We start from the raw sequence: 25,052 nt of genomic DNA, 5'->3' as shown, positions 1-25,052 counted from the left end.
AATATAACCTAATTATATTATTAACCTAATAAATTGTTATGTTAGAGAACAAAATTAGAATATTTTGAAGTTTTTCAGCATTTTCTATTTTAAAAACCTAATGTTGCCTTGCATACATATTTTAAATCTGAAAGCATTAAAAGAAAACCTACACATTTAAAATTATAAATATAAGAGCGAAACAGTGGTGTTTGAACCCCTTTTATTTGTCTAAATAAAACAGTTACATCTTAAACAGAATTACATGGCATCAGAACACTGCAGTCTCCTACCAGTGTTGTTAATGGAATACTGGTGACTTACTGTTCACTTCCTGAGCACTCTCATTTGTGGATACAGACCTTTTTAACTTACTCTTAGTTCTTAACATTGCCAAAAATTGCAAGAAAGTCACTAATGTGAACAAAGACAAAAAATTGAGAACCCTTGTTTTTAAATCTGTTAAAACAAAGTGTTCCTATATTTTTTCTATCTTTTATACTAATGAGTTTATATATATATTTTTCTATCCTTTATAACTGTGCTTTTAAACTCCATTCTTTAAGAATAAATAAAGGCTGATTAGAACTTTGCTTTGAAATCTTAAACTTATATGAAGGATGAATAGTATTCTTATTTTCCCTTTGGAAATTTTTACATTTTGCCTCTTTTTAAAAATTAAGGAGTGCCTGGGTGGCTCAGATGGTTGAGCATCGGACTCTTAAATTGGGCTCAGGTCATGATCCCAGGGTTGTGGGATGGAGCCCCACATTGGGCTGAGCATAGAGACTGCTTGAGACTCTCTCTCTCCCCCTCCCTCTCTCTGCCTCTCTCCCCTGCTCATGCACATGTGCACTCTCTCTCTCTCTCTCTCAAAAAAATTAATTCATTATTTAAAATTTTATTTTTAATTAAAAATTTTTAAATGTTTATTTATATTTGAGAGAGAGAGAGAGAGAGAGAGAGAGAGAGAGCTCACATGCATGCAAGTGGGGGAAGGGCAGAGACAGCCAGAGACAGACTCTGAAGCAGGCTCCAGGCTCCAAGCTGCCAGCACAGAGCCCCACATGGGGCTTGAACTCATAAGCCTCGAGATCATGACCTGAGCCAAAGTCCGATGCTTAACCGAATGAGCCACCCAGTCGTCCCCCAAAATTAATTTTTAATTCTTAATTTTTGAGAAAAAGAAAGCGTGAGTAGGAGAGGAGTAGAGGGAGAGGGAGAGAGAATCGTAAGCAGGCTCCACACTCAGTGCAGAGCCTGACATGGGCCTAGATCTGACCATCCTAATTTATTTTTTGTTGATGTATAGTTGACATACACTGTTATATTCTGCTTACCACAAGTGTAGCTACCATCTATTACCACACGATGCTATTACAATATCGTTGACTATATTCCCTATACTGTACCTTTTATTCCTGTGACTTACTCATTCCATAACTGGAAGCCTATATCTACTGCTCCCTACCAACCATTTTGCTCATCCACTCACCATCTCCCCACTGGCTGCCATCAGTTTATTCTCTGTATTTATGGGTCTGTTTCTGCTTTTTGTTTATTTGCCTATTCATTTGTTTTTCAGATTCCACATATAGAGAAATCAGATGGTATTTGTCTTTCTCTATCTGACTTATTTCACTTAGCCTAATACACATGGGTCCACCCATGTTGCAAATTTGCCTCTGTCTTTTCAATCTATGTTGAGAGAGAATAGATCAAAGATATTTAAGATTGTATATATATATATATATATATATACTATATATATATACAATATATATGTATATATATATTGTATATATATATATATGTATATATAAAACTACATTTTAAAAATTGTATGGGTATCTGGGTGGCTCAGTCAGGCATCTGACTTTTAATTTCAGCTCAGGTCATGATCTCATGGTCATGAGATTGAGCCCCATCATTCTCTGTGCTGAACTGGAACCTGCTTGGGATTCTCTCTCTCTCCCTCTCTCTCTGCCCCTCCTCCCCCACCTCTCTCAAAATAAATAAATAAGCATTTAAAAATTGTATTGGCTCTAAAATTGTGATTTAATGAGATAATAAATTATATAATTTATCCTGAAGACTCAATCTCTTACAGAGATTATAGTCAACAATGTTGTATTATAAACTTCAAAATTTCTAAGAGACTAGATCTTACTTGTACTCATCACAAAAAAGAAGTGATAATTATATGATGTGATAGAGGTGTTAGGTAATAATACAGTGGTAATCATATTGCAATATATAAATGTATCAAATCAACATGTTGTATACCTTTAACTCATACAATGTTACATGTAAATTATACTTCAATAAAAATTTATGAATTCTTTAATTCAAAAAAGGAGAGAGAAGATAAACCAGTTTGAAAACCTAAAAATAAAATAAATAAAATAAAATAAAACAAATTATATAATTTATATTATAGACAACAACGAGTAACTGGATTGGACCAGCTTTCTTTTCAAGTGTTTTTTAGGACACAGATATTTCTGCCATTTTATAAATTATGGAGTTTTCAGTTACTTTAATATTTGGAGTTATGTCTTACTTACCAAGTTTTTTTAGTGAAAATTTGCGCTCACTGTAAAAAATGTTGAAACTCAAAAGAATAATTCATCTAGTCTTTTTCTCTCTTGTTAAATGGCATGATTTAATTCACTGTGAAATTAGCTGAATTTAATTTCCTTAAGATAGGATAAGGATAGGATCCTTAGGGTAGGGTACTTAAACTATTAATGATGGAATTAAATTGTTAAGTTAAATTTCCTAAAATTCAAAATAATATGAAAATACAACTAACATAAGTTTGAGTGACAAAACCAAGTCAAATTTCTAGTTGGAGTCCCATTTTTTTCTTAGGATTCATTAATAGAAGGATTCTAATTAATTTATAACTCAACTTCTAAAGATCACATAAAAAGAGATTAAAATAAAGCAAATGCCTCATGTAAAATTAGCATGTTACCATTCTTTGTTATTAAAAACAATTAGAAATTAATTTTTTTACATAAACTTTTATTCCAAAATAGAGAGGGAAAAATAAATGGCAAGCTAGACCCCTCAATAATTCTACAGATTATAAAGATCAGGTATTGATTTAGAATAACTACATACTGGCAAAATACTTTAAATGCTTCAGTGGATCAGATCCATTGAACCCATTTAAAGTCTTCTGCAATTTATTTTTTTTCTCTATGTTTTAGAAGACAATTTATGAATAGCAGTGTGGTATATAAATAGGAATTGTTGTTATGTGCTTTGAATACTCCTAGATTTGGAGAAATGTTGTGACTCTAACCTGTGAGTTTATGTATTTTCCATTTATTTTGTTTGTTAATAAAGACAGAACTATTTATATATACAATTCAATTAATATATCAAAGTTTATATACGGACATGAAAAGTCTAATCCAAATAGGTTTGATCCTATGGGCCAAGTTGTCTGTGGAGGGAAGAAGCAGTAGTGGAGAAAAGGGCCTGTGAATTAGATGTGTGGCTCTACCTTTCCTAGGATTCAACAAATCCTTGAATAAGCTTCTAATAAGCTAAGGGAGTAAGGGGAAACAATTTTAAACTCTCCTCTCTGCACAATAAGTGCTCCACAGGCAGTCATGTGTTTTATTCCACTCAATCATAAAGACAATAAATATTTAAATATATATACGTATTTATATACCAACCTGCCATACACACACACACACACACACACACACATACATGCATAAACATGATACACACACACATACATATATACACACGTATAATCACAATTTTTTTAAGCATCAGAGTTGTAGGAGAGGTGTAGATAGAGACGTAAAATGTTAATTGTAGTTAAATATTCAAGTACCCACAATGTGACAGGTGTTATATAACACACGTGCTGTCTTCCTAATTAATATATAGAAGATAACTCCTCTTTCTCTTATTCCTAATAAGATAAATTAGAAACACCTCCAAACCTGTCAATTAATTAAAGAATACCATAGCTACAAAGCCCTCAGAAATCTTGACTTGCGTCTATGAATTTCCTTGAATTTTAGGACTAGGTCTCTGTTAAATAGTAGAATTTTGGCTTACTTTCTTTGTCCTGGACATTTGTACCCAAACATCATTTTATGTTTTTTTTTTTTTTTAAGTTTTTAAAAATTTATTTATTTTGAGAAAGAGAGAGCAAGTGTGCCAGCAGGGAAGGGGCAAACAGAGAGGGAAAGACAGAGAATCCCAAGCGGGCCCCTCAGCATCAGCACAGAGCCCAACAGGGGCTCAAACCCACAAACTGAGATCATGACCTGAGCTGAAATCAAGAGTCCGATGCTTAATTAGCTGAGCCACCCAGGAACCCCTCAAACATCATTTTAAATTGTGGACCATTTCTGAAAGTAATATAAAAACATGGATATTTGGGAAGGGAACAATTATAACTGAATTAATCTCTATCATTTATTAAATGCTTCCATGACCAGTTTTTGTCAGTTTGACTAAAAAAAGAGTAAACTGGTTCTGTCTTTATATATGTCATTAAACATATATACATATACAGATATATAAATATATTTAAAAATTAAATATGTAGCATTTCACAAAGAAATAAATCAGGTATGCACTCCCCATACTGTTTGACTTCAGATACTACCTTGTGCTTCAAACACTACCTTTCCTTTTCTTCCCTCCTGAGAAGTAATCTTTATCCTGAAGTTGGTGTGTTTCATTGTTAATTTTTTTTTTAACGTTTATTTATTTTTGAGAGACAGAGCATGAGTGGGGGAGGAGCATAGAAAGAAGGAAACAAAGAATCTGAAGCAGGCTCCAGGCTCTGATTGTCAGCACAGAACCAGACAAACTCACGTACAGAATTGTAAGATCATGACCTGAGCTGAAGTCAGACGCTTAACCAACCGAGCCACCCAGGCACCACTGGTGTGTTTCATTCTTATGCACATTTAAAATTTTTTCTATGTAAGTATATTCATAAATATTTTTCATAACTATATTTTGTATGTATCTTCTAAAGCTTGCTTTTAATTTAACACTGTTACATTTATTGACATAACTATTTCATTCATGTTTACTCCTATGTAGTATTCCATCACATACATAAATGTAAGTAAGTATATTTATTTAATCTTCTGGTGGGCAGTTAATTCAAATGGGAAATAGATTCTTAAACTTATTTTAATAAATATTCTATCATGTTAGAGATTTTTATATCTTTATGAAGAAAGGATGGAGGAACTTCCAAAGGTCTCTTCTGAATTATTAAAGAAACAAAGAAGCTTGAACAAGTACTTTACATTTCAGAAAACAGAGAAGTCAATCTGTTATTAGGGCAATAAATTACTATTTAAGATTTATCTTAACCACAGACTTTCAAGAGTTAAAAACATAGCAAAAGCCTGTTTTAAGTTAACTGGAATCCAGTTTAAAAACCCCACCATTGTTAACACATAAATTAAGAAGCCATCAGATATTCTTTCTTGTGAAATGCCTGTTCAAGTCTTTTTCTAATTGCTAAACTTTTAATTTGATTGTTTCCCTTTTTCTTACTGATTTGTAGGAGTTCTTAAAAATTCTGTATAGGAGTCATTTGTTAGCTATACGTATTACGAATAACTTTTTCAGTCTGGGAATTGAATATCAAGTATCTTAATTGTGTCTTTTGATGAACAGATGTTTTAAAGGTTGATGAGGCCCAATTTCTCAGTTTCCTTTCATGGTTAGTGCAGTAAAAACAAACAAAAAATAATGAACAGAGACCATATGTGGTCTATAAAGCCTCAAATATTTACTCTCTAGTCCTATGTAGAAAAAATAAAGATGATCCCTGAACTAGACTAATGAATTGAACATAGCTGCAATTCAGAGATCAGAAAGTGGGTATAGCTACCACCACCATCAAATCAGCTTCAAGACATGAGTGAAATTAGTAAGTATTGGAATGCTGAGTCCAGGCACAAAAACTGGTCTAACCCCTATTATTCATAACCCTGCGTGCCAGCTGAAACAGCAAAAGGAAGCTGTCTTACTTCCTCTTTTTATATTGACCTTGTATCTGGCAACCTTGCTAAATTCACTTATCAATACAAGTAGCTTTTTTTGTAGATTCCTTAGGATTTTTTATGTAAATGATCATGTCATCTGAGAACAAGTAAAGTTTGACTTGCCTCTTTCCAATACGTATGCTTTTCCTTTTTCTTTTCTTATTGCACTCGCTAAGACATCTAGTACAATACTGACTAGAAGGGGTAAGAATGGTCATTCTTGCCTTATTTCCCATCTTAGTGGGAGAAAATATTTAGTCTTTCACCATTAAGTACGAATGTTCATGTTAGTTTTATGTAGATGGCTATTCAGATTTACTATTTATTCTTTTGTCAACTTTCATAATATGTTTTTGAAGTAATGTTCTCGTTTTATTTAGGCTGTCAAATCTGTTGACATATGGTCTTTGTTAGCAAACTCTACACGTGCAGGTAAAAATAATGGGTATTCTGCTGTTGCTGGGTATATTGCTCTATTAATATCAATTAGTCAATCATGTTATTGAAGTCTTTATACCATTATTGACTTTGTTTCCTATTTTATCAACTGCTGTGAGAAGGCTATTGACATTTCTGACTCCAATTGTGGATCTGTCTATTTCTCTTTGCAGTCTATCCATTTTTGCTTCATATATTTTAAAGCTTTGTTATTAGGCGCATACACATTATGGTTGTTATGCCATCTTGAAACAATCCTCCTAACATTATAAAATATCTTCCTTGTCTTGAAGTCTTCCTTGGCTGATATTAATATAGCTATGCCAGCTTCCTCATAATTAATGTTTACATGGGATTTCCTTATCTACCCTTTTACTTTAAGCCTATATGTATATTATATTTCACTTTTGTAAAAAGTGTATATACAGGTCTTGCTTGTTCTGCCTTTTACTTGGAGTGTATAGAATATTATGTTTAATGTAATTATATATCAGTTAACTTTAAGGGTATCTTATTTGTTTTGTTTGTACCAACTGTTCTTTTTTCTCTTGTCCTCTTACATTCTTTTGGACTAATACAGTACTTTTTAGCATTCTATTTTATCTCTTTTTATTGTTTTATTAGCTACAATTCCATGTTTGTTTTTTTTTTTTTTTAATGGTTGCCTTGGGGTTTCCTGCATACATTTTTATACTATTTTATTTTACTTTTTAAAGTTAAAAAAAAAAAGCATTCTGAGGGAGAGAGAGAGAGAGAGAGAGAGACCGAGTGGGGGAGGGACAGAGAGAGGGAGCAAGAGAGAATTCCAAGCAGGCCATGCATGGATAGTGTGGAGCCCCATATGGCACTCCAATCCAGGAACTGTGAGATCATGACCTGAGCCTAAAACAAGAGCTGGATGCTTAACCGACTGAGCCACTCAGGTCCCCCTTCCCACATACATTTTTAAATTTATACTACTTCACATATAATGCAAGAACTTATTAGCAGTAGACTTCCACGTCCTCTCTCCCATCCTTTTTACAATTGCTGGTCATACATTTTACTTTTACATGTTATAAGCTTCACAATATATTAGTATATTTGCTTTTAACAGTTAATGATCTTTTAAAGAAGTCTTTTATATTTATAAATGTCAGCACTGGGGCGCCTGGGTGGCTCAGTCGGTTGAGGGTCTGACTTCGGCTCAGGTCATGATCTCATGGTCCGTGAGTTCGAGCCCCGCGTCGGGCTCTGTGCTGACGGCTCAGAGCCTGGAGCCTGTTTCAGATTCTGTGTCTCCCTCTCTCTCTGACCCTCCCCCGTTCATGCTCTGACTCTCTCTGTCTCAAAAATAAATAAACGTTAAAAAAAAAATTAAAAAAAAAATAAATGTCAGCACTTACAACATTTTGTATAAGTTGTATAAATAGCTTTCTGTTTATTATTAATTCCTAAAACCCATTCATTTAAATAATACATATTTCATGACATTTGGTCACATTTTTATTATAGCACTTAAGTTGACTTTATTTGTTTACAGACCCAGAGCACACTAGATGGTGAGCTTCTATGTTAGCAGGTCCAATGTTTTGTTTTGTTTTGTTTTTTTAATTTTTTTTAATGTCTTATTTATTTTTAAGACAGAGAGAGACAGAGCATGAGTGGGGATGGGGCAGAGAGAGAGAGGGAGGCACAGAATCTGAAGCAGGCCCCAGGCTCCGAGCTGTCAGCACAGAGCCCCACAGGGGGCTTGAGAACTGTGAGATCATGACCTGAGCCAAAGTTGGACGCTCAACCCATTGAGCCCCCCGGGGGGCCCCAATGTTCTTATTTTTATCTAGCATTTAACAAAATAGTATAAAATTTATATGAAATAAATGACATTGTAAAGTATATCTAATAGCATTATTTAAAGAAATAAGTGAACTTTATTCTGTGGTCCAAGATTTAGGATTTTACATGAAAAATTACTTTCTAAAACACTGGTCTGGGCCTGTCGTTAGACTGTACCACTGACTTTCAAAAGATGTGACCAGAGATTGAGGACACAAAGTTTCAGTGCAATGAATTACAGAACTCGGTTTTTACATAATCCCTCAACCCTGTCTACTGCCATTGTCTAGTGCCTCAATTTTAGAAGATCTCAGGCTCCTTTGTGGGAGCCTGTAAAAGAGGCTGAGGAGGGGCAGAAATGTGTGGCGTCCCACAAGACAAAGGAAAAGGGTGTGGTCAGCAGTGTCTGAACAGGACCAGCATTAAATAGGACAAGGATTTGAAAGGGTCCTTCGGTTTCTGTGAGAAGGGAGTTCTGTAGAGGTAGGTGGTGGAGGCTGCGGCGAGGCTACAAGGCTGCCGGGGGGGTCTAGGAGAAAGCTGGAGGTGAGGAAGAGGGGGCTCCCGGAAGCAACCCCAAGATCCCTGGGAGTGGGCTGGGAGGAGGGAGACTGGAACCAAGGGTGGAGGCCCCTCTGGGAGGGCTGCCCTCTTCAGACGCCCCCAGAAGGAGGGGTGGCGCGGGGGCACGAGATGCTCCCGTCAGAGGCGAGGCGCAGGTCGGAGCACTCACCTGAGGAGCCGCTCAGTTTGCGCAGGGAAACACCCAGAAGCTCTTTCGACGCCGCCAGGGGGAACGCGCGCCCTCTCTGCTTCTGCTTAAACTTTCCTGGACTCCCGGGTCGCTCGTGGGCCCGGGGAGGTCCTGGGTGCAGGTTGCCGCCACGTTTGGTGCTTCAACCTGCAACTTTTGGGGCGTAGCGACCCTCGCGAGGCGCCTGGGCCCGGTTTCCCACGAGGCGGTCCTCCGAACTTGCTCCCAGCGGCGCCCGAGAGCCCAGCGGTGTGGGCGGGCTCGCTCCGGAGGCCCCGTCGAGCCGTTGTCTCCGAGGTCCCACGCAGGCGGGCGTCGTCGAGGCGGCGGCAGGTGGCGCAGCCGGAGGCGGGAGTGGGGGCGGGTCCGGCGGGTCGCCCTCATCCGGCCGGGAGGAGAGGCGGCCGAACGGCCCCCGCCTTCCCGCCCGGGGCCATGCTGCGCTGGCTTCGGGGCTTCGTGCTGCCGGGGGTGGCCTGCCAGAAAGACGAAGATGACTTAAGGTACGAGATCCTTTTCCAAGACCTGGACAGCGACGGGGACGGGTTGGTGGACATCGTCGAGCTCCAGGAGGGGCTGAAAAACTGGGGCTTATCGTCCGGCCAGAACTCGGAGAAGGTGAGTGACCAAGGGAACGTGGCACCGGGAGTGTGGGAGACGTTGGGCGGAGGTTAAAGCCACATTTGCTCTTTGCAAAGCTTCTTTCCAAGAACCATGTTGGAAGGGTGGGGTTCTCTTCCGTGAGCGCCCCCTCTCACCCGCGACGTAGAATAACGGAGCCCAGCCCAGCTAAACACGTTCTCGGCCTTACAACAGTCACTTTCCACAATGACTAGAGCCTTCTCCTGGACTTTTTGGGAGATGCTGAGTGGGTGTCTAGTGACTCAACATTTACTGAACCCGCACAGAATTTCAGGGGCTGTGTTAGCCTTTGTGAATTCGTAGAAGAGACTTTCTCCTTTCCCAGGATGTTCACAGCCTAGGTTCACGCTTCAGGGTCTTGCATAAAAGGCAAGAGCAGGTAGGTCCCCAGAGCTGCTCTCTCTTTCTCTTAAAGTTTATTTATTTTGCGAGGCTGGGGCAGAGAGAGAGGGAGAGAGAGAATCCCAGCGTTGCGTTGCTTAACCGACTGAACCATCCGGGCGTCCCTCTTCTCATTCTTAAATCGACACCAAATGTCTTGGGGGGAAATCAGACCCAGATCCGTGGGTTTACGCTTCAGCTGACTGATTTAGTGCCTTGCCTAGATTAGGGATGTCTTCCTTCTCTGGACCAGTCTTGATTATTTAAATACTGGTTAGGTGAAAGTTTCAAAATACCAAGAGAAAACAATCATGTTTCCCCTCTATTAGTGCTAACCAGTCCTCAGATTATCTCCCCACTTGTTTCAGCTCTCTGGTGAGATGTGTGTTAGAAGTCCAGAATATTCTCATGGGTCAGGAAATTCCTTAAGGGTCTGTGCTCCAGAACCAATTGCTCTGATTTGATTATTATCTCTTTATCTCATACCTCTGTCTTCCCGCTCTGCTTTACTTCCTTCTACTTAGTCCACAACTCCAGGACACTGGACCTCAGCCTATCAAGTATCTCTGGCTCCTGCTTATTTGAGAAGGGATATCAGAGAAGAAACCTGAGAGAGTAGGGTAGGAATCAGAGAGGAATGGTAGGGATATAGCTATATTAGCATGAGTACTGATTTAAGGTATACACTATGCCTTAGAGAATGGTATCTCATTCTCAAAAGGTATCATCTCCAACCTGTCACTTGGAAGCAAACCACTTATTTTCTGTCACTGTATCAGGATTGGACAGCAGGATTGGACAGAGGGGGAAGTTGAACTGTGATAGAATTGCAACAGAAGCTTCAGACAATTCAAAAGGAGCTTTGCATCTCGGGTAGTTCTTTAAGAGTTGTCCTTCCTTGAGGCAAGAGCGCCAGGGCTTTATTACCTACCCCTGTCTCTTAATGCCCCCTCCCCTACTTATTGAACATTGGCTGCCTCCAGGGAGTGACTTTAGGCAAGGTGAGTCTTTTCAGCCTAGAGAAGCATGAAGGAGGAGCTCAACTGAGAACTGTCAGTCACCAGTACTCCCAGCTACTGTCAGTCCTGAGAATGTGGGCAATGCACCACAGCATCTACTGCAGAGAAACATTTGGAAAATAGTGCTGACAGGACAAATTAATTCGATCTGGAGTGTGAGGTAAAGGAAGAATTCAAGAATGATTCCAGGAATTTTGGTTTGAACAACTGGTTGGTTGGTGGTGCCATTTGCTAAGATCAGGCAGAATTGGAGAGTAGTGAAGTGGGGTGAGTGATTATCGAGAGTTCTTGGTTTGGACATTTGAGGTTCGTTAGAGACATCCAGGTGGATATAGCAAGTAGTAGTTTTGTATTTGAGTGTGAATCTCAAGGAGATAATCTAAATCTAAATTTAGATAAATCTAAATCTCAAGGGTTAGAGATGTACATCATCAGCATTGTATCGGTAAAGCTTTTTATTGGGTGAAATCCCCTAGGTAGAGGGGTCTGAGGACTGAGTTGGTCTGAGGACTGAGTTGTGAATCATTGCAACATTTTGAGGTCAGGAAAGAGCCAACATAGGAGACTAAAAGGAAGCAGTTAATGAAGTAGAAGGGAAATCAGAAGAGTAAGGTCTCTTGGGGCCAATTTGAGTCAAGTATTTCAAGGAGGTAGTTATTATATAGAACTGAGATATCTGCTGAGAGATCTTGTAAGATGAAGACTGAATTTAACTGTGGGGTTTGTCACAATGGAGGAAATTTCTAACCTTGAGTAATTCCATGTATACATGTACCTTGTTGTTGGCTGTGTCTCTGAGGAAAGTGAGAGGGCTAGGATCCTGAATTGCTCAATGCTTTACCACCTTCTTCTGCTAGTGATACATGTTATAGACGTAGAAGGTATACAACACAGATTACACTTGACCTGGGGCTTTGGTCCTAGATCCCCATCTTTTTTTTTTTTTTTTTTTAGGGAGAAGTATCATTATTTATTTATTTATTTACTGAACTGATAGTTTATTTCTTTTTTTTTAATTTATTTATTTATTTTTTAATATATGAAATTTATTGTCAAATTGTTTTCCATACAACACCCAGTGTTCATCCCAAAAGGTGCCCTCCTCAATACCCATCACCCACCCTCTCCTCCCTCCCACCCCCCATCAACCCCCAGTTTGTTCTCAGTTTTTAAGAGTCTCTTATGCTTGGGCTCTCTCCCACTCTAACCTCTTTTTTTTTTTTTTCCTTCCCCTCCCCCATGGGCTTCTGTTACGTTTCTCAGGATCCACATAAGAGTGAAAACATATGGTATCTGTCTTTCTCTGTATGGCTTATTTCACTTAGCATCACACTCTCCACTTCCATCCACGTTGCTACAAAAGGCCATATTTCATTTTTTCTCATTGCCACGTAGTATTCCATTGTGTATATAAACCACAATTTCTTTATCCATTCATCAGTTGATGGACATTTAGGCTCTTTCCATAATTTGGCTATTGTTGAGAGTGCTGCTATAAACATTGGGGTACAAGTGCCCCTATGCATCAGTACTCCTGTATCCCTTGGATAAATTCCTAGCAGTGCTATTGCTGGGTCATAGGGTAGGTCTATTTTCAATTTTCTGAGGAACCTCCACACTGCTTTCCAGAGCGGCTGCACCAATTTGCATTCCCACCAACAGTGCAAGAGGGTTCCTGTTTCTCCACATCCTCTCCAGCATCTATAGTCTCCTGATTTTTCATTTTGGCCACTCTGACTGGCGTGAGGTGATATCTGAGTGTGGTTTTGATTTGTATTTCCCTGATAAGGAGCGACGTTGAACACTAGATCCCCATCTTATTCCCTTCTGTGATGAGGGAAGTTGTGCTGAACTACAGGTGAGTCTTGGTCTTGTTGCCTTGAACACAATCCAGACTAGTGGATCTCAAAACTTGAAAATATAGGCCAAATATTATCTTTTAAAGAAAAACAATTCTTGTACTCCTAAGGATTGAGTTAAATCATTTTTGTCATGTTACTTAGATATATTTATAAATATAAAGAAAGTATAAAATCATTATGCTTATAGCTCTTATACAACCATAGATCCTAACAGGTATGTAAATTAAAGATTATAAAAACCACCAAAATTCTAATTAATAACATTTATTTAATGAGATAACTAATAGTGTTTGGCTAAAACTAAATTTCCATTTTCTTATGAATATTCTGCTGACAGGTACATTTGTTTGAGTTAAACATTCTGAAATTATCACGTGTTTGCCCAGTTCTCCCCCACTTTCTTTTTTTGTATGAATACTATGAAAATTGTTATATATATGTGGGCTCTGATGTCACTGGATTTTACTTAACAAAAAATACATTATTGCCTATGAGGTGAACCTCTGTTTTTTGTTTTTTGTTTTTCATTAGCCTTCAACAAAGTGGTATCATTTTAATCCTTGATTACTGGATTACACAGGGGCAATGAAATAAATATTAGGCCTTAGTTATAAGGTGGCTGTCTGGTTGCTTATGCTATTTGTCTTCAGATTATCTTTAAAAGGAAAACACAAAATTAGGAAATTCTCACAAAAGATACTCAGACCTGTAGGAGTTTATGGATTTCAGGATAAGAAATACTTACCTAGATTATAGGCAGATTTAAGCTGCCACAGCCCTGTCTCTTTTCCTCTGGACTCCACCCTGTTTCCTACAGGACCTTCTAAGGGGAAGGGTGGGGGACAGGGCCTAGAAAACCGGTTTGGAGTTTACCAAGCAGAAAGAAATGTGCATTTGTTGGAGTTATAATCCTTTTACTCCTCCCAGCAAAACTCCCCTGTTTTAGCACGGGCCTAATTGTTTTTGATCTATATCAGTGCTCTTATTCTTTGAGGAAGAATAGTAAAGTAGCAGGAAGAAAGCTTTCCTTCTCCCTGAACCCTCTGTCACCTCTGGAAATTTTATTCTGTGGTTAACAACCTTTCTCAGCACTTAAACCTCTTCGTAGAGCCTTGCTTCTTACTGAAGCAGCTCTCCTCTGAGGAGCCTCCTTGCAGCCCTCTCAGGGCTGAAGTCCCTCCTCTTTCTCCTTTCTAATTACCCGCTTCATTGAGGTCCATGCCATCTACCCTCTGACCTAACCATTTTATTCTTTGCTACTCACTGAACTTCTGTATAAACCTCTTGGTCACTGAAGACTTACCACCTGCTCATGGTCTCCATCTCTACTGCAGATCTTTATATCATCCTGAGTGACTTCCTCATCCACTTCTGCATATGATCCATACAACATCCAGACTTCCTACTTCCTTGGCTATATATGTCCAGTGACCTTCACCTCACAACACTTCAGCATCTCACTCTCTGGGCCCCACTTGGGTAAATTTTCCTAATAGGACTAGAACTCACCTTATAGGGTAGCTGTTAGGATTAAACTAGGTAAGGCTTTATTTTAGCACAGCGAGGACACATAATTGTCATTTAGCAGATGTTAGCTGTTTTTGCACTAATTTATATCCATAGGGTTGGAGGGTGGTGAAAACAGAGCAAAAAAGATTTCCATTTCTACAGATTTCACTAGGAATGTGGGAGATTCTGAAACACTAGAATGGGAGTATGGCTGGGAGTGTCTGAGAAGGCCCAATGATATGAGCGGCTCTCTCCCAGGCAGTGGTCCCGACTGAGCCCACAGGGCATATACATACACACTGACTTTAATTAAAAATAGGTGAATTGAAAAGTTTACCCACAACTTTGTGAAATGGAATACTTGATATAAAATATTGAATTAGGCTACCTCTTGTCTAGTAATGTTACAAACCATACAGATAAGCCACTGGCTAGTCATTTGACCATTGACAAGGCAAGCAGAAGAGTGACAGAACTATTTATTGATTTTTTACCATGTGTTAAGTACTGCCTTAGGTAGTTTACATTTTCCATTTCATTTTAAACTTGTGTTTTCTCATGTATAAAAAACAAGAGAGTTCTAAGTTTCAAAATTCTGATTCTAGGGACATCTGGGTGGCTCACTGGGTTAAATGTCCGACTCTTGATCTCAGCTCAGGTCTTGATCTCAGGGTTGAGAGTTCAAGCCCTGTGTTTAAAAAAAAAAAAAACAAAATTCTGATTCTCATTTGAATTCTCAGGATTTACATAAGTAAATCACCTGGAGAAATGAACCTCATTGACCCTTGGAAAAATGAGCAAACTCTTATTTTTTTTTTTAATTTTTATTTTTTTTAACATTTTATATATTTTTGAGACAGAGAGAGACAGAGCATGAACGGGGGAGGGGCAGAGAGAGAGGGAGACACAGAATCTGAAACAGGCTCCAGGCTCTGAGCCATCAGCCCAGAGCCCGACGCGGGGCTTGAACTCACGGACTGCGAGATCGTGACCTGAGCCAAAGTCGGACGCCCAACCGACTGAGCCACCCAGGCGCCCCAGCAGACTCTTATTTTTGAAAACAACATATTTCTGCATTTTTATATGCTTTATAAAAATAAAACTGTTGTCCTTCACTGTGAGCTTTCCTTGTACTACTTCAAAAACTTTCTTCATTTTAGCCTCCAGTTGTTTTGTGACTTACTAGCAAATGTCATGCATAGGAAAGCATATGGTTCCTACATTTTTTCTTGAAATTGGCATATGACTTTAAATTGATTTTAATGTACAATTAAAATGTATTGAGTGAGCAGGTGTGATTAATGATGGAATGCAAATGAAGTATGGCAAAAAACTTATGCAATAATTGGAATAATTTCTATAAATTTAACTGTAGTAGGAAAAAATGTCTTTATTGGCAAAAGAGGAAAAATTAGTCTTTGAAGCCAGTTGGTAGAAAATGCTATGTAATGATTCTGATATAAAAGTGTTTAAAAGGTTCTGAAGGAGAAGAAGTTATTTTCTTATATGTCTACCAATAACCTCAATGCCTATTTGAATTCTGTGCTGTACACACAATATAACATCTTAGGAATACTACAAGTTGGCTTGCTTTCCAAAGCAGCAAAATATATACATCTTGGAGCTTCATTAAACAAACGTTCCAATAAGAAATTGTAAATTGCTTTGGAAGACTTGTCCTGCAAAGGGAATGGAAGAGGAATAAGTGAAATTGGTAGAGAAGGACTAAAAATTTCAGGAAAGTGAATAGATGGAAGAGATTTTTCAATCTTATATAGTATTGTTTTTTTTCAGTATTATAAATATATCAAGCATACATTTATAAAGTATGGAAAAATTTAGGGAGGAACTTTAAAATTTGGCTGTGATATCCTAGGTTTTATTATGAAATTGAAAAATTAGAGAACTTTATACTGATAAATAATGGTAATTTTGCCAATTTATATTCACATTTCTAGATGTTTTGGATTTCTAGTAGGTTTTCCAATATTAAAGTAGAGGAAAAATCTAGTTGAAATGTGTTTTGTTTCACTTAGCAGTGAATAGATGTTATGCCATATGATGATAAGAGAGTATTTCACCTCTTTAAAATTAATGTCAGTATTATATAGATAAGGAATCAAAGAAAGACATAAATTATAACTACCCCCATCACTTCTTAAAGGTATAAAGACTTAGCTATCCTCTTATGAGAACAAAGCATCATTTTAACAAACTTTCCTGCAATGTAAATGATGTGTGCAGTTTTTTTCCCCTTATATTTTCATCTTCCTTAGAATAAAATTCTAGGTGAGTAATTTCAGGGTCAAAAGGTATGAATAAGATCTTAATACATACTGCAAAATTATTGTGTAGTTAGATTGTACTATTATCTAAGTAGATTGTCTCATTTACTGCCATAAATGAGAGTGCTTGTTTCCCTACATGGTCAGCAACAATAGGTAAGTAAAAAAAAAATATTTCCAATTCAGTGTGACAACCAGCATGTTAATAATTTAAAATGATAAATTATTTTATCATGCCATCTGGTCTCAATAGCAGAGATAAATTTTTACTTGCAATGTTTTTTGACCTGTACTTTTTCCCCCTTTTCTTTTATATGTAATCAGTCTTCTGTTTTTTGGTTTCTTTTGTCTGAGTTTGATTCTAAATAGTTAATGTAATGTCAGTAGTAATTTTTAATCTTCTTGTGTCCCTTAGTGATTTGTATCCAATTTCTACCAGCACAGATTGTTAGGTTCAGATATGGGAAATAATATTTAAGCCAACAAACTTGATGTTTAATTTCATTAATAATGCAAATTGAAACAAAAATATAATTTAATATTTCTTTCCTTCCTTTTTCCCTTCCTTTTTTTTAAAGATTTATTTTTTAATTTTAGAGAGAGAGTATGAGCAGTGGGGAGGGGCAGAGGGAGAGAAAGAGAGTCTCAAGAGAGAATCCCAACGTGGGGCCTGATCCCATGACTCTGGGATATTACCTGAGCTGAAATCAGTGTTGACTGTTCAACTGACTGAGCCACCCAGGTGCCCTTTCTCTCTCCCTTCTTTTCTTTTTCCCTTCCTTCCTTATCAGTGAGATTGGCAAACATTTGAAAAGTTTGATAGTATTTAGTATTTGTCATAATGTGGGGAAGTAGGCACACTGTAATATTTTTGATGAGAATATAAATTGACATTCCCTTTAAAAAAATATTTATTTATTTTGAGAGAGAGAGCACAGATGACCAGGGGAAGGGCAGAGAGAGAGGGAGAGAGAATCCTAAGCAGACTCTGTGCTGATGACAGTGTAGATCCCGACACGGGGCTCCATCTCACAAACTGTGAGATTATGACCTGAGCAGAAATCAAGAGTCAGACACTTAAACGACTCAGCCACCCAGGTGTCCCTGACATTCCCTTTTAAAAAATTATTTATTTTAGTATAGTTGACATACAATGTTACATTAGTTTTCAGGTGTACAACATATGATTCAACTTCTGTATATGTTATGCTATGCTCACCACAAGTGTAGCTACCATCTATTACCATACAATGCTATTATTACAGTACCATTCACTGTATTCCCTATGCTGTACCTTTTATTCTTGTGACTTATTTATTTCATCACTAGAAACCTTTATCTTTCACTCTCCTTCACCCATTTTGTCCATTTTCCTACCTCTGTCCCCTCTGGCAACCATCAGTTCTCTGTATTTGTAGGTCTAATTCTGCTTTTTGTTTGTTTGTTTGGTTTCTTAGATTCCACTTATAAGTGGAAATCGAATGGTATTATTCATTCCCTGTCTGACTTATTTCACTTAGCATAATACCCTCTAGGGTCATCCATGTTGTCACAGATGGCATGATCTCATCCTTTTTTATGACAGTAATGTTGATTGTCTATATCTACCACATCTTTACCCATTCATCTGTCAGTGCACACTTGGATTGTTTCTGTACCATGGCTGTTGTAAATAATGCTGCAGTAGACATAGGGAGGTGTATATCTTTTCAAATGAGTGTTTTCATTTGGGGGGAGGCAAATACCCAGTAGTTCAGTTATTGGATCATATGGTATGTTCTATTTGTAATTTTTGAGGAAATTCCATACTGTTTTCCATAGCATCTGCACCAATTTACATTTCCATCAACAGTGCACAAAAGTTCCTTTTTCTCTACATCCATCCCAACACTTGTTATTTCTGTCTTTTTTGCTTCTATCCATTTTGGCAGGTGTAAGGTGGTATCTCATTGTGGTTTTGATTTGCATTTCCCTGAGGATTAATGATGTTGAGCACCTTTTCATGTGTCTGTTGGCCATCTCTGTGTCTTCTTTGGAAAAATGTCTATTTGGGTCCTCTGCCCATTTTTTAATTATACTATTTGTTTGCTGGTATTGAGTTGTATTAGTTCTATATATATTTTGGATGTTAACACCTTTTTGTATCATTTGCAAGTATCTTCTCCCATTCAGTAGGTTGCCTTTTTGTTTTGTTGATGGTTTCCTTCACTGTGCAAAAAGCTTTTTATTTTGGTGTAGTCCCAATAGTTTATTTTTGGTTTGTTTCCCTTGCCTCTGGAGATAAATCTAGAAAAATATGGCTATTGTAATGTCATAGAAATTGCTGCCTATGTTCTAGGAGTTTTATAGTTTTAGGTCTCACATTTGGATCTTTAACCCATTTTGAGTTTGTTTTTGTGTATAGTGTAAAAAAGTGGTCCACTTTCATTCTTTTGCATGTAGCTGTCCGGTTTTCCCAGGGGGTATTTATTGAAGATAGTGTCTTTTCTCCACTGTACATTCTTGCCCCCTTTTTCATAGATTAATTGACCACCTAAGTGTGTGTTTATTTCTGGACTCTCTGTTTTGTTCCATTGATCTATGTGTCTGTTTTTTATGCTAGTACCATACTGTTTTAATGACTACAGCTTTGTAGTATATCTTGAAATCTGGTATTGTGACACCACCAGCTTTATTTTTTCTCGGGATTGCTTTGACTATTCAGGGTCCTTTGTAGTTCCACAGAAATTTTAGAATTATTTGTTCTAGTTCTGTGAAAAATACTGTTGTTATTTTGGTAGGGATTGCAATGAGTCTGTAGATTACTTTGGTAGTATGGACATTTTAACAATATTAATTTTTCCAAGAATATTAATATTCCATGGGATATCTTTTCATTTGTGTTGCCTTCAATTTCTTTTGTCATTATTTTATAGTGTTCAGAGTATAGGTCTTTCACCTCCTTAGGTAAGTTTATTCCTAGGTATTTTATTCTTTTTGGTGCAGTTGTAAATGGAATTGTTTTCTTAATTTCTCTTTCTGTTACTTTGTTATTGGTGTATAGAAAAACAACCAATTTCTGGGTGTTAATTTTATATTGTACAACTTTACTGAATTCATTTATTACTTGTAATAGTTTTTTGGTGGAGCTTTTAGAATTTTCTATGTATAGTATCATGTCATCTGATAGTTTAATTTCTAACTTACCAATACGTATGCCTTTTATTTCTTTTTCTTGTCTGATTGCCATGGATCAGACTTTCCAGTAATATATTGAATAAAAGTGGCTTGAGTGGACATCCTTGTCTTGTTCTTGATCTTAGAAGAAAAGCTATCAGTTTTTGACATTACTTCCCCTACCCCCCCTTTTTTGACAATCTTAGTTTTTTGACATTCCCTTTTTGGAAGATAATTTGGCGGTGTATAAAATTTAGAAAATCTACATGTCCTTTAATTCAGCAATTCTCTCTCTAGGAATCTATGTTACAAACAATTGTGATTCAAAAATTATAATTTTACAAGATTATTCATTGTAGCATGTCTTGTAAATAGTTAAAACTTGGGACCAACTTAAGTTGAAACTATAAAACTTCTAGGTGAACTTATATTCTTAAGTAGGCCATAGAATGATTAAATAAAATTCACAGAATATGTTTTCTTTATATTATGTCATTTTTAAGCTTTATTCAACAAGTGTTAATTGATTACCCATTGTATGTCAGAAGCTGTTCTATGTGCTTGGGTGTAGTGATGAACTAGACAAAGTCCTTATTTCTTGGAGCTTATGTTTTAGTAGCAGAGGCAGGCAGTAAAAAGACAAACAAGATAATTTTATGATATTCCCTGACTACATACACCTCTCTGGCCTTGTCTCTTGTTTTCTTCCATTTCTCACTCCCTCTCTCCTTTGCTGATTGTATTACAGTGAGCTATAATTGCTCCAGCATTGTTGCCATTCTTGCCGTTTCCAAACACATCCTAGGCAGACTCTCATGAACATTTACATAAAGCTATGGCTCTAGGTTCTGGTGAGTTTTGTGTCAGGTACTTTGGTAAGGATGACAGACATCAAGGACCTCAGCTACTTCAATTCATGAGACTCAGCTTTCATAAAAAGGTGTATATCACTCATAGAACACTTAAAATAATCAAACGCAGGAAAATCAGTAACTAAGTGACAAAAAGAATACTGCTAAAGAGAAGTCGGTAATAAAAATACTAGGTTAAAATATCAGATTTCACAATTTTAGCAATTTGACTTTGGCTCCAAAAAGTGTGTGAAAATTAGGAATTCTAAGAAAAGACCCCCATGGTCTGCTTCGTGATTACTACCACAAACCAAAAAAAATAATTCTGCGTTGCCGCAATGTCTTCCCTGCTAATATAAACCACTCTTTCATAGTTCTAAAGAAACTAGATGGTAATTCACATAAAAGGGGGTTATAAGAGCCTCCTTACTCAAAATGAAATGAAACTAAATATGATGTTTATCAGGTCAGAAAGAAATCTTATCAAAATGTTGACCAGACAAAGAAACCAGTTACCTTCACTGGCTGCCTCAGAGTGCAGAGGTAGCATGAACAGAGTCTTGGCTGTATCTCTGCATCCCCATAGTGTGAGGGTGGACAAAAAAGCCCTTCAGCTTTCCTGAGGTTTTGTTTCCCCAGGTGTAGGATTGAGGGGAGCAGACTAGGTGGCTTTTAAGAGACCTTTCAACTAAAAGGATCCAGGTCAGTTCGAGATCCCTGTCTTTGAGCAGACATTTAGAGTGGCAAAAGAAATAGATTACAAATGGTGGGTGAAGTATTTTTTGCCTTTTGATCCCATCATTCAGAACTATTCCACATTACAGTTCAAGGAATCTGTGTCACATACTTTCATCTAATGGCTGGTACTGCTAAAGGGTAAGCAAATAAATGAAGCATCTGACAATGAAATTTTTAATAAAAATATAGAGGCTGTGCCAAGTTTGGTTAGAAAAATGACGCACCACCACATCACACCAGCAGTTAGGACTTCCTGCCTCTGAATTTTAAGAGCCATCAACTTGGTCAGGAGACGTGCATTCAAGCCATTCACCAAGATCAAACGAGTGCACATCGATTAAAAATATGCTTCCTGGTGCTTGCTTCGGCAGCACACAAACTAAAATTGGGAAGAATATGTTTCCTGAAATCTTCCCAGGAAGGGAACTTGAAAGAAACTGTTTTTAACAGAAAGGATGCAAGAGAGTTAAGTGCAGGGTAGGATATTTTTTCTTTACAGAACAGAAAGATGTCCCAAAGAATAGTAGTCTCTCCTTTTTTGTGCCCTAAAAAGAATACACATATCACTTCTTTTGGAATCTAACACTGGCTTCATTTTCAAAGTGAATCATTTTATTTTCCTCAAATGCAGCCATAAATTATAAACTTTAAGCATGTGATAGTTACATGATTTCTTCAGTAAGCCTAGGGCTTCCACAAGCTTTTCTGGAGTTTAGAGCCGGAGTAGTCCAGGGAGTCAAAGATTAAAACTTTCTTCACAGCCATACATTCCTTTGATGTTTGGGTTATTGAACACAAACTCACTGGATAACTTGTCTTCTGCATTGTGCATTAAAGTGTTAGCTATGTTTTCTTCCTTTTTCTTCCTTTTCTTTTATTGTTTTATTTCATCTTCATCATAAGTGACTCTTTAATCCTCATCCCCCCACCCGTCTCCCCTCTGGTAACCATCAGTTTATTCTCTATAGTAAGAATCTATTCTTGGTTTGTCTCTCTCTTTTTTCTTTGCTCATTTGTTTTGTTTCTTAAATTCCACATATGAGTGAGATCATATGGTATTTGTCTTTCTCTGACTGACTTATTTTGCTTAGCATTATAGTGTCTGGTTCTATCCATGTTGTTGCAAATGGCAAGATTTCATTCTTTTTTCCCCCACAAAGTAAAGTTATTTTAAATAGCATGTGGGAACGTAAGTTGTTCATTTCATCCTGAGCATGATTGACTGATTCATACTCTGAATGGATACAGAACAGGATATTATGAATTTCCTTGTCTTTTATTGAGCTATGATTTATATTTTCTTGATAAATTTATTTGAAAACTTATTGGATAATTTCATCTTATATTTAAGCATTATTGGAGGTAATAAATCATACTTTGAAAGACACTTAGGGTACTGAAGAACTTGTCTTCACAAGGTGACAAAATTCACTTTTAAGTAGCTTTATCCAGCACAGTGGTGACCCTGAAGAAGAAGGGACTAATCTCTACTCACTCATAGAGGGTTTTTTCCCTTTTTTAAGAAGCTTTTTAAAAATAATTTTAATTGATCATCCAATGTCACATTTCAAATCACACAAGTGATTGTAACTATAGAAGGATCTCATCTTCTTCATTCTCTAATTCTTGGTTTGCTGGTTTCTATTGTTTTGTTTTGTTTTGCCTTTTTAAGCTTTTATTTAAATTTCAGTTAGTTAACATACAGTGTAATATTAGTTTCAGGTATACAATATAGTGTTTCAACACTTCCTTGTAACACCTGATGCTTATCCCTACATGAGCACTCCTTAATCCCCATCACCTATTTCACCCATCCCCTTCCCTGGAAACCATTAGTTTGTTCTCTATATTTAAGAGTCTGTTTTTTGGTTCGTCTCTTTTTTTGTTTTGTTTAGTTTTGTTTCTTAAATTCTACATATGAGTGAAATCACCTGGTATTTGTCTTTCTCTGACTGACTTATTTTGCTTAGCATAATAGTCTCTAGCTCTATCCACGTCATTGCAGATGGCAAGATTTCATTCTTTTTTATGGATGAATAATTACATTGCAAAAAGTACTACATCTTCCTTATCCATTTTTCTATTGATAGATACTTGAGCTGCTTCCATAGTTTGGCTATTGTAAATAATGCTGCAATAAACACAAGGGTACATGTGTCCCTTTGAATTAGTGTTTGTGTATTCTTTGGGTAGATACCTGGTAGTCTGATTCCTGGATCATAAGATAGTTCTATTTTTAATTTTTTTGAGGAACCTCTATATAATTTTTTTGAGGAGCCTCTATGAGGCTAATCATTCCTTCTTGTTCCGGCCATGGTACACAGTGGCTGCACCAATTTGCATTCCTACCAACAGTGCAAGAGGGTTTCTTTTTCTCCACATCCTCGCCAACACTTGTTGTTTCTTGTGTTATTGATTTTAGCCATTCTGACAGGTGTGAGGTGATATCTCCTTGTAGTTCTGATTTGCATTTCCCTGATGATCAGTGATATTGAGCATCTTTTCATGTGTCTATTGGCCATCTGTTATGTCTTTTTTAGAGAAATGTCTGTTCATGTCTTCTGCCCATTTTTAAATTGGATTATTTGTTTTTGTGTATGTGTGTATTTTCTTTTCAGGGAACACTCTGACTCCATGAGGAACTCCTCCATCAGAATTTCCTTTTGTTTTTGTGTGTTCTAAAAGTATAAGAAAGGCCATTACAACCCTTGGTTTGGACATGATGTTCAGGCTTATCTTTAAGAATTTGTTTTATCTTGGGGTGCCTGAGTGGCTCAGTTGGTTAAACGTCCAACTCTTGGTTTCGGCTCAGGTCATGATCTTCGGTCATGGGGCCTGCTTAAGATTCTCTCTCCCTCTGCCCCTCCCCTGTGTGCCTGTGCTCTCTCTCAAAAAAAGAAAAAATTGCTTTATTTAATTTACTGCTGAAGGTGCCAGGGCGAGGGTACCTGGATGTGCTTTCTCTTGCTCACAGCCCGGAAGGTGACCTAGGATAATGAAGCCAACATCCTCCCCGTCCTGGCGCCAGGGCTCCTGGGGCTACAATTCAGTCACCTCAGCCTCTCTCCATGGGCACATGTTGACCAGGATTTACTGCTGAATTGAATTCTTAACATTAGCATTAAGTTTTCTGGCCATGTTATAAACAGTTGCTTACCTTTAAATTATATGCTATACTCTTCCATTTCTCATCAAGTTCCTTTTATTCCATGTTTTCCTCTTTCTTGGATTTTTTTTTTTCATTTTACTGCAACTGCATCCTCAAGAAGCCTCTCCAGAGTTTAAGGGTAACAAACGGAGTATATCCCAAACTGGGTTTACTTTGATCATATTTGAATGCTAGTTTGGCTAGGTGTCAGCTTTTAGCTTCTGAATCATTTTCCAAGAGAACTTTGAAGATATTGCTCAGGTTTTTTTTTTTTAATTAAGGTACAGTTGACACACACAGTGTTATATTAGTTTCAGTGTATAACATAATGATTTGACAAGTGTATAAGTTATGTTATGTTTGCTCAATTGTTAATATTCAGTGTTGCAGATAATTAAGTTTGATGCTAATCATTCCTTCTT

At 37.2% G+C, this 25,052-nt stretch overlaps 1 protein-coding gene and 1 pseudogene across 1 annotated transcript in view; one reads left to right on the top strand and one right to left on the bottom strand.

The window, feature by feature from the left end:
• The first annotated feature begins 9,405 nt into the window (after positions 1–9,405).
• The window catches only part of LOC122227080 (calcium-binding mitochondrial carrier protein SCaMC-1-like), a 51,684-nt gene continuing 36,037 nt past the window's right edge, over positions 9,406–25,052 (top strand). The window contains exon 1 of the mRNA XM_042951278.1: positions 9,406–9,657. Within this exon, the coding sequence (XP_042807212.1) occupies positions 9,475–9,657 (183 nt within the window). The 5' untranslated portion in view covers positions 9,406–9,474. The remainder of the gene's footprint in view (positions 9,658–25,052) is intronic.
• LOC122228246 lies at positions 22,219–24,490 on the bottom strand (annotated as a pseudogene).

The sequence above is a fragment of the Panthera leo genome, chromosome C1 (assembly GCF_018350215.1).
Source record: "Panthera leo isolate Ple1 chromosome C1, P.leo_Ple1_pat1.1, whole genome shotgun sequence".
Lineage (NCBI taxonomy): Eukaryota > Metazoa > Chordata > Mammalia > Carnivora > Felidae > Panthera > Panthera leo.
This window is presented reverse-complemented; position numbering and strand designations above follow the sequence as displayed.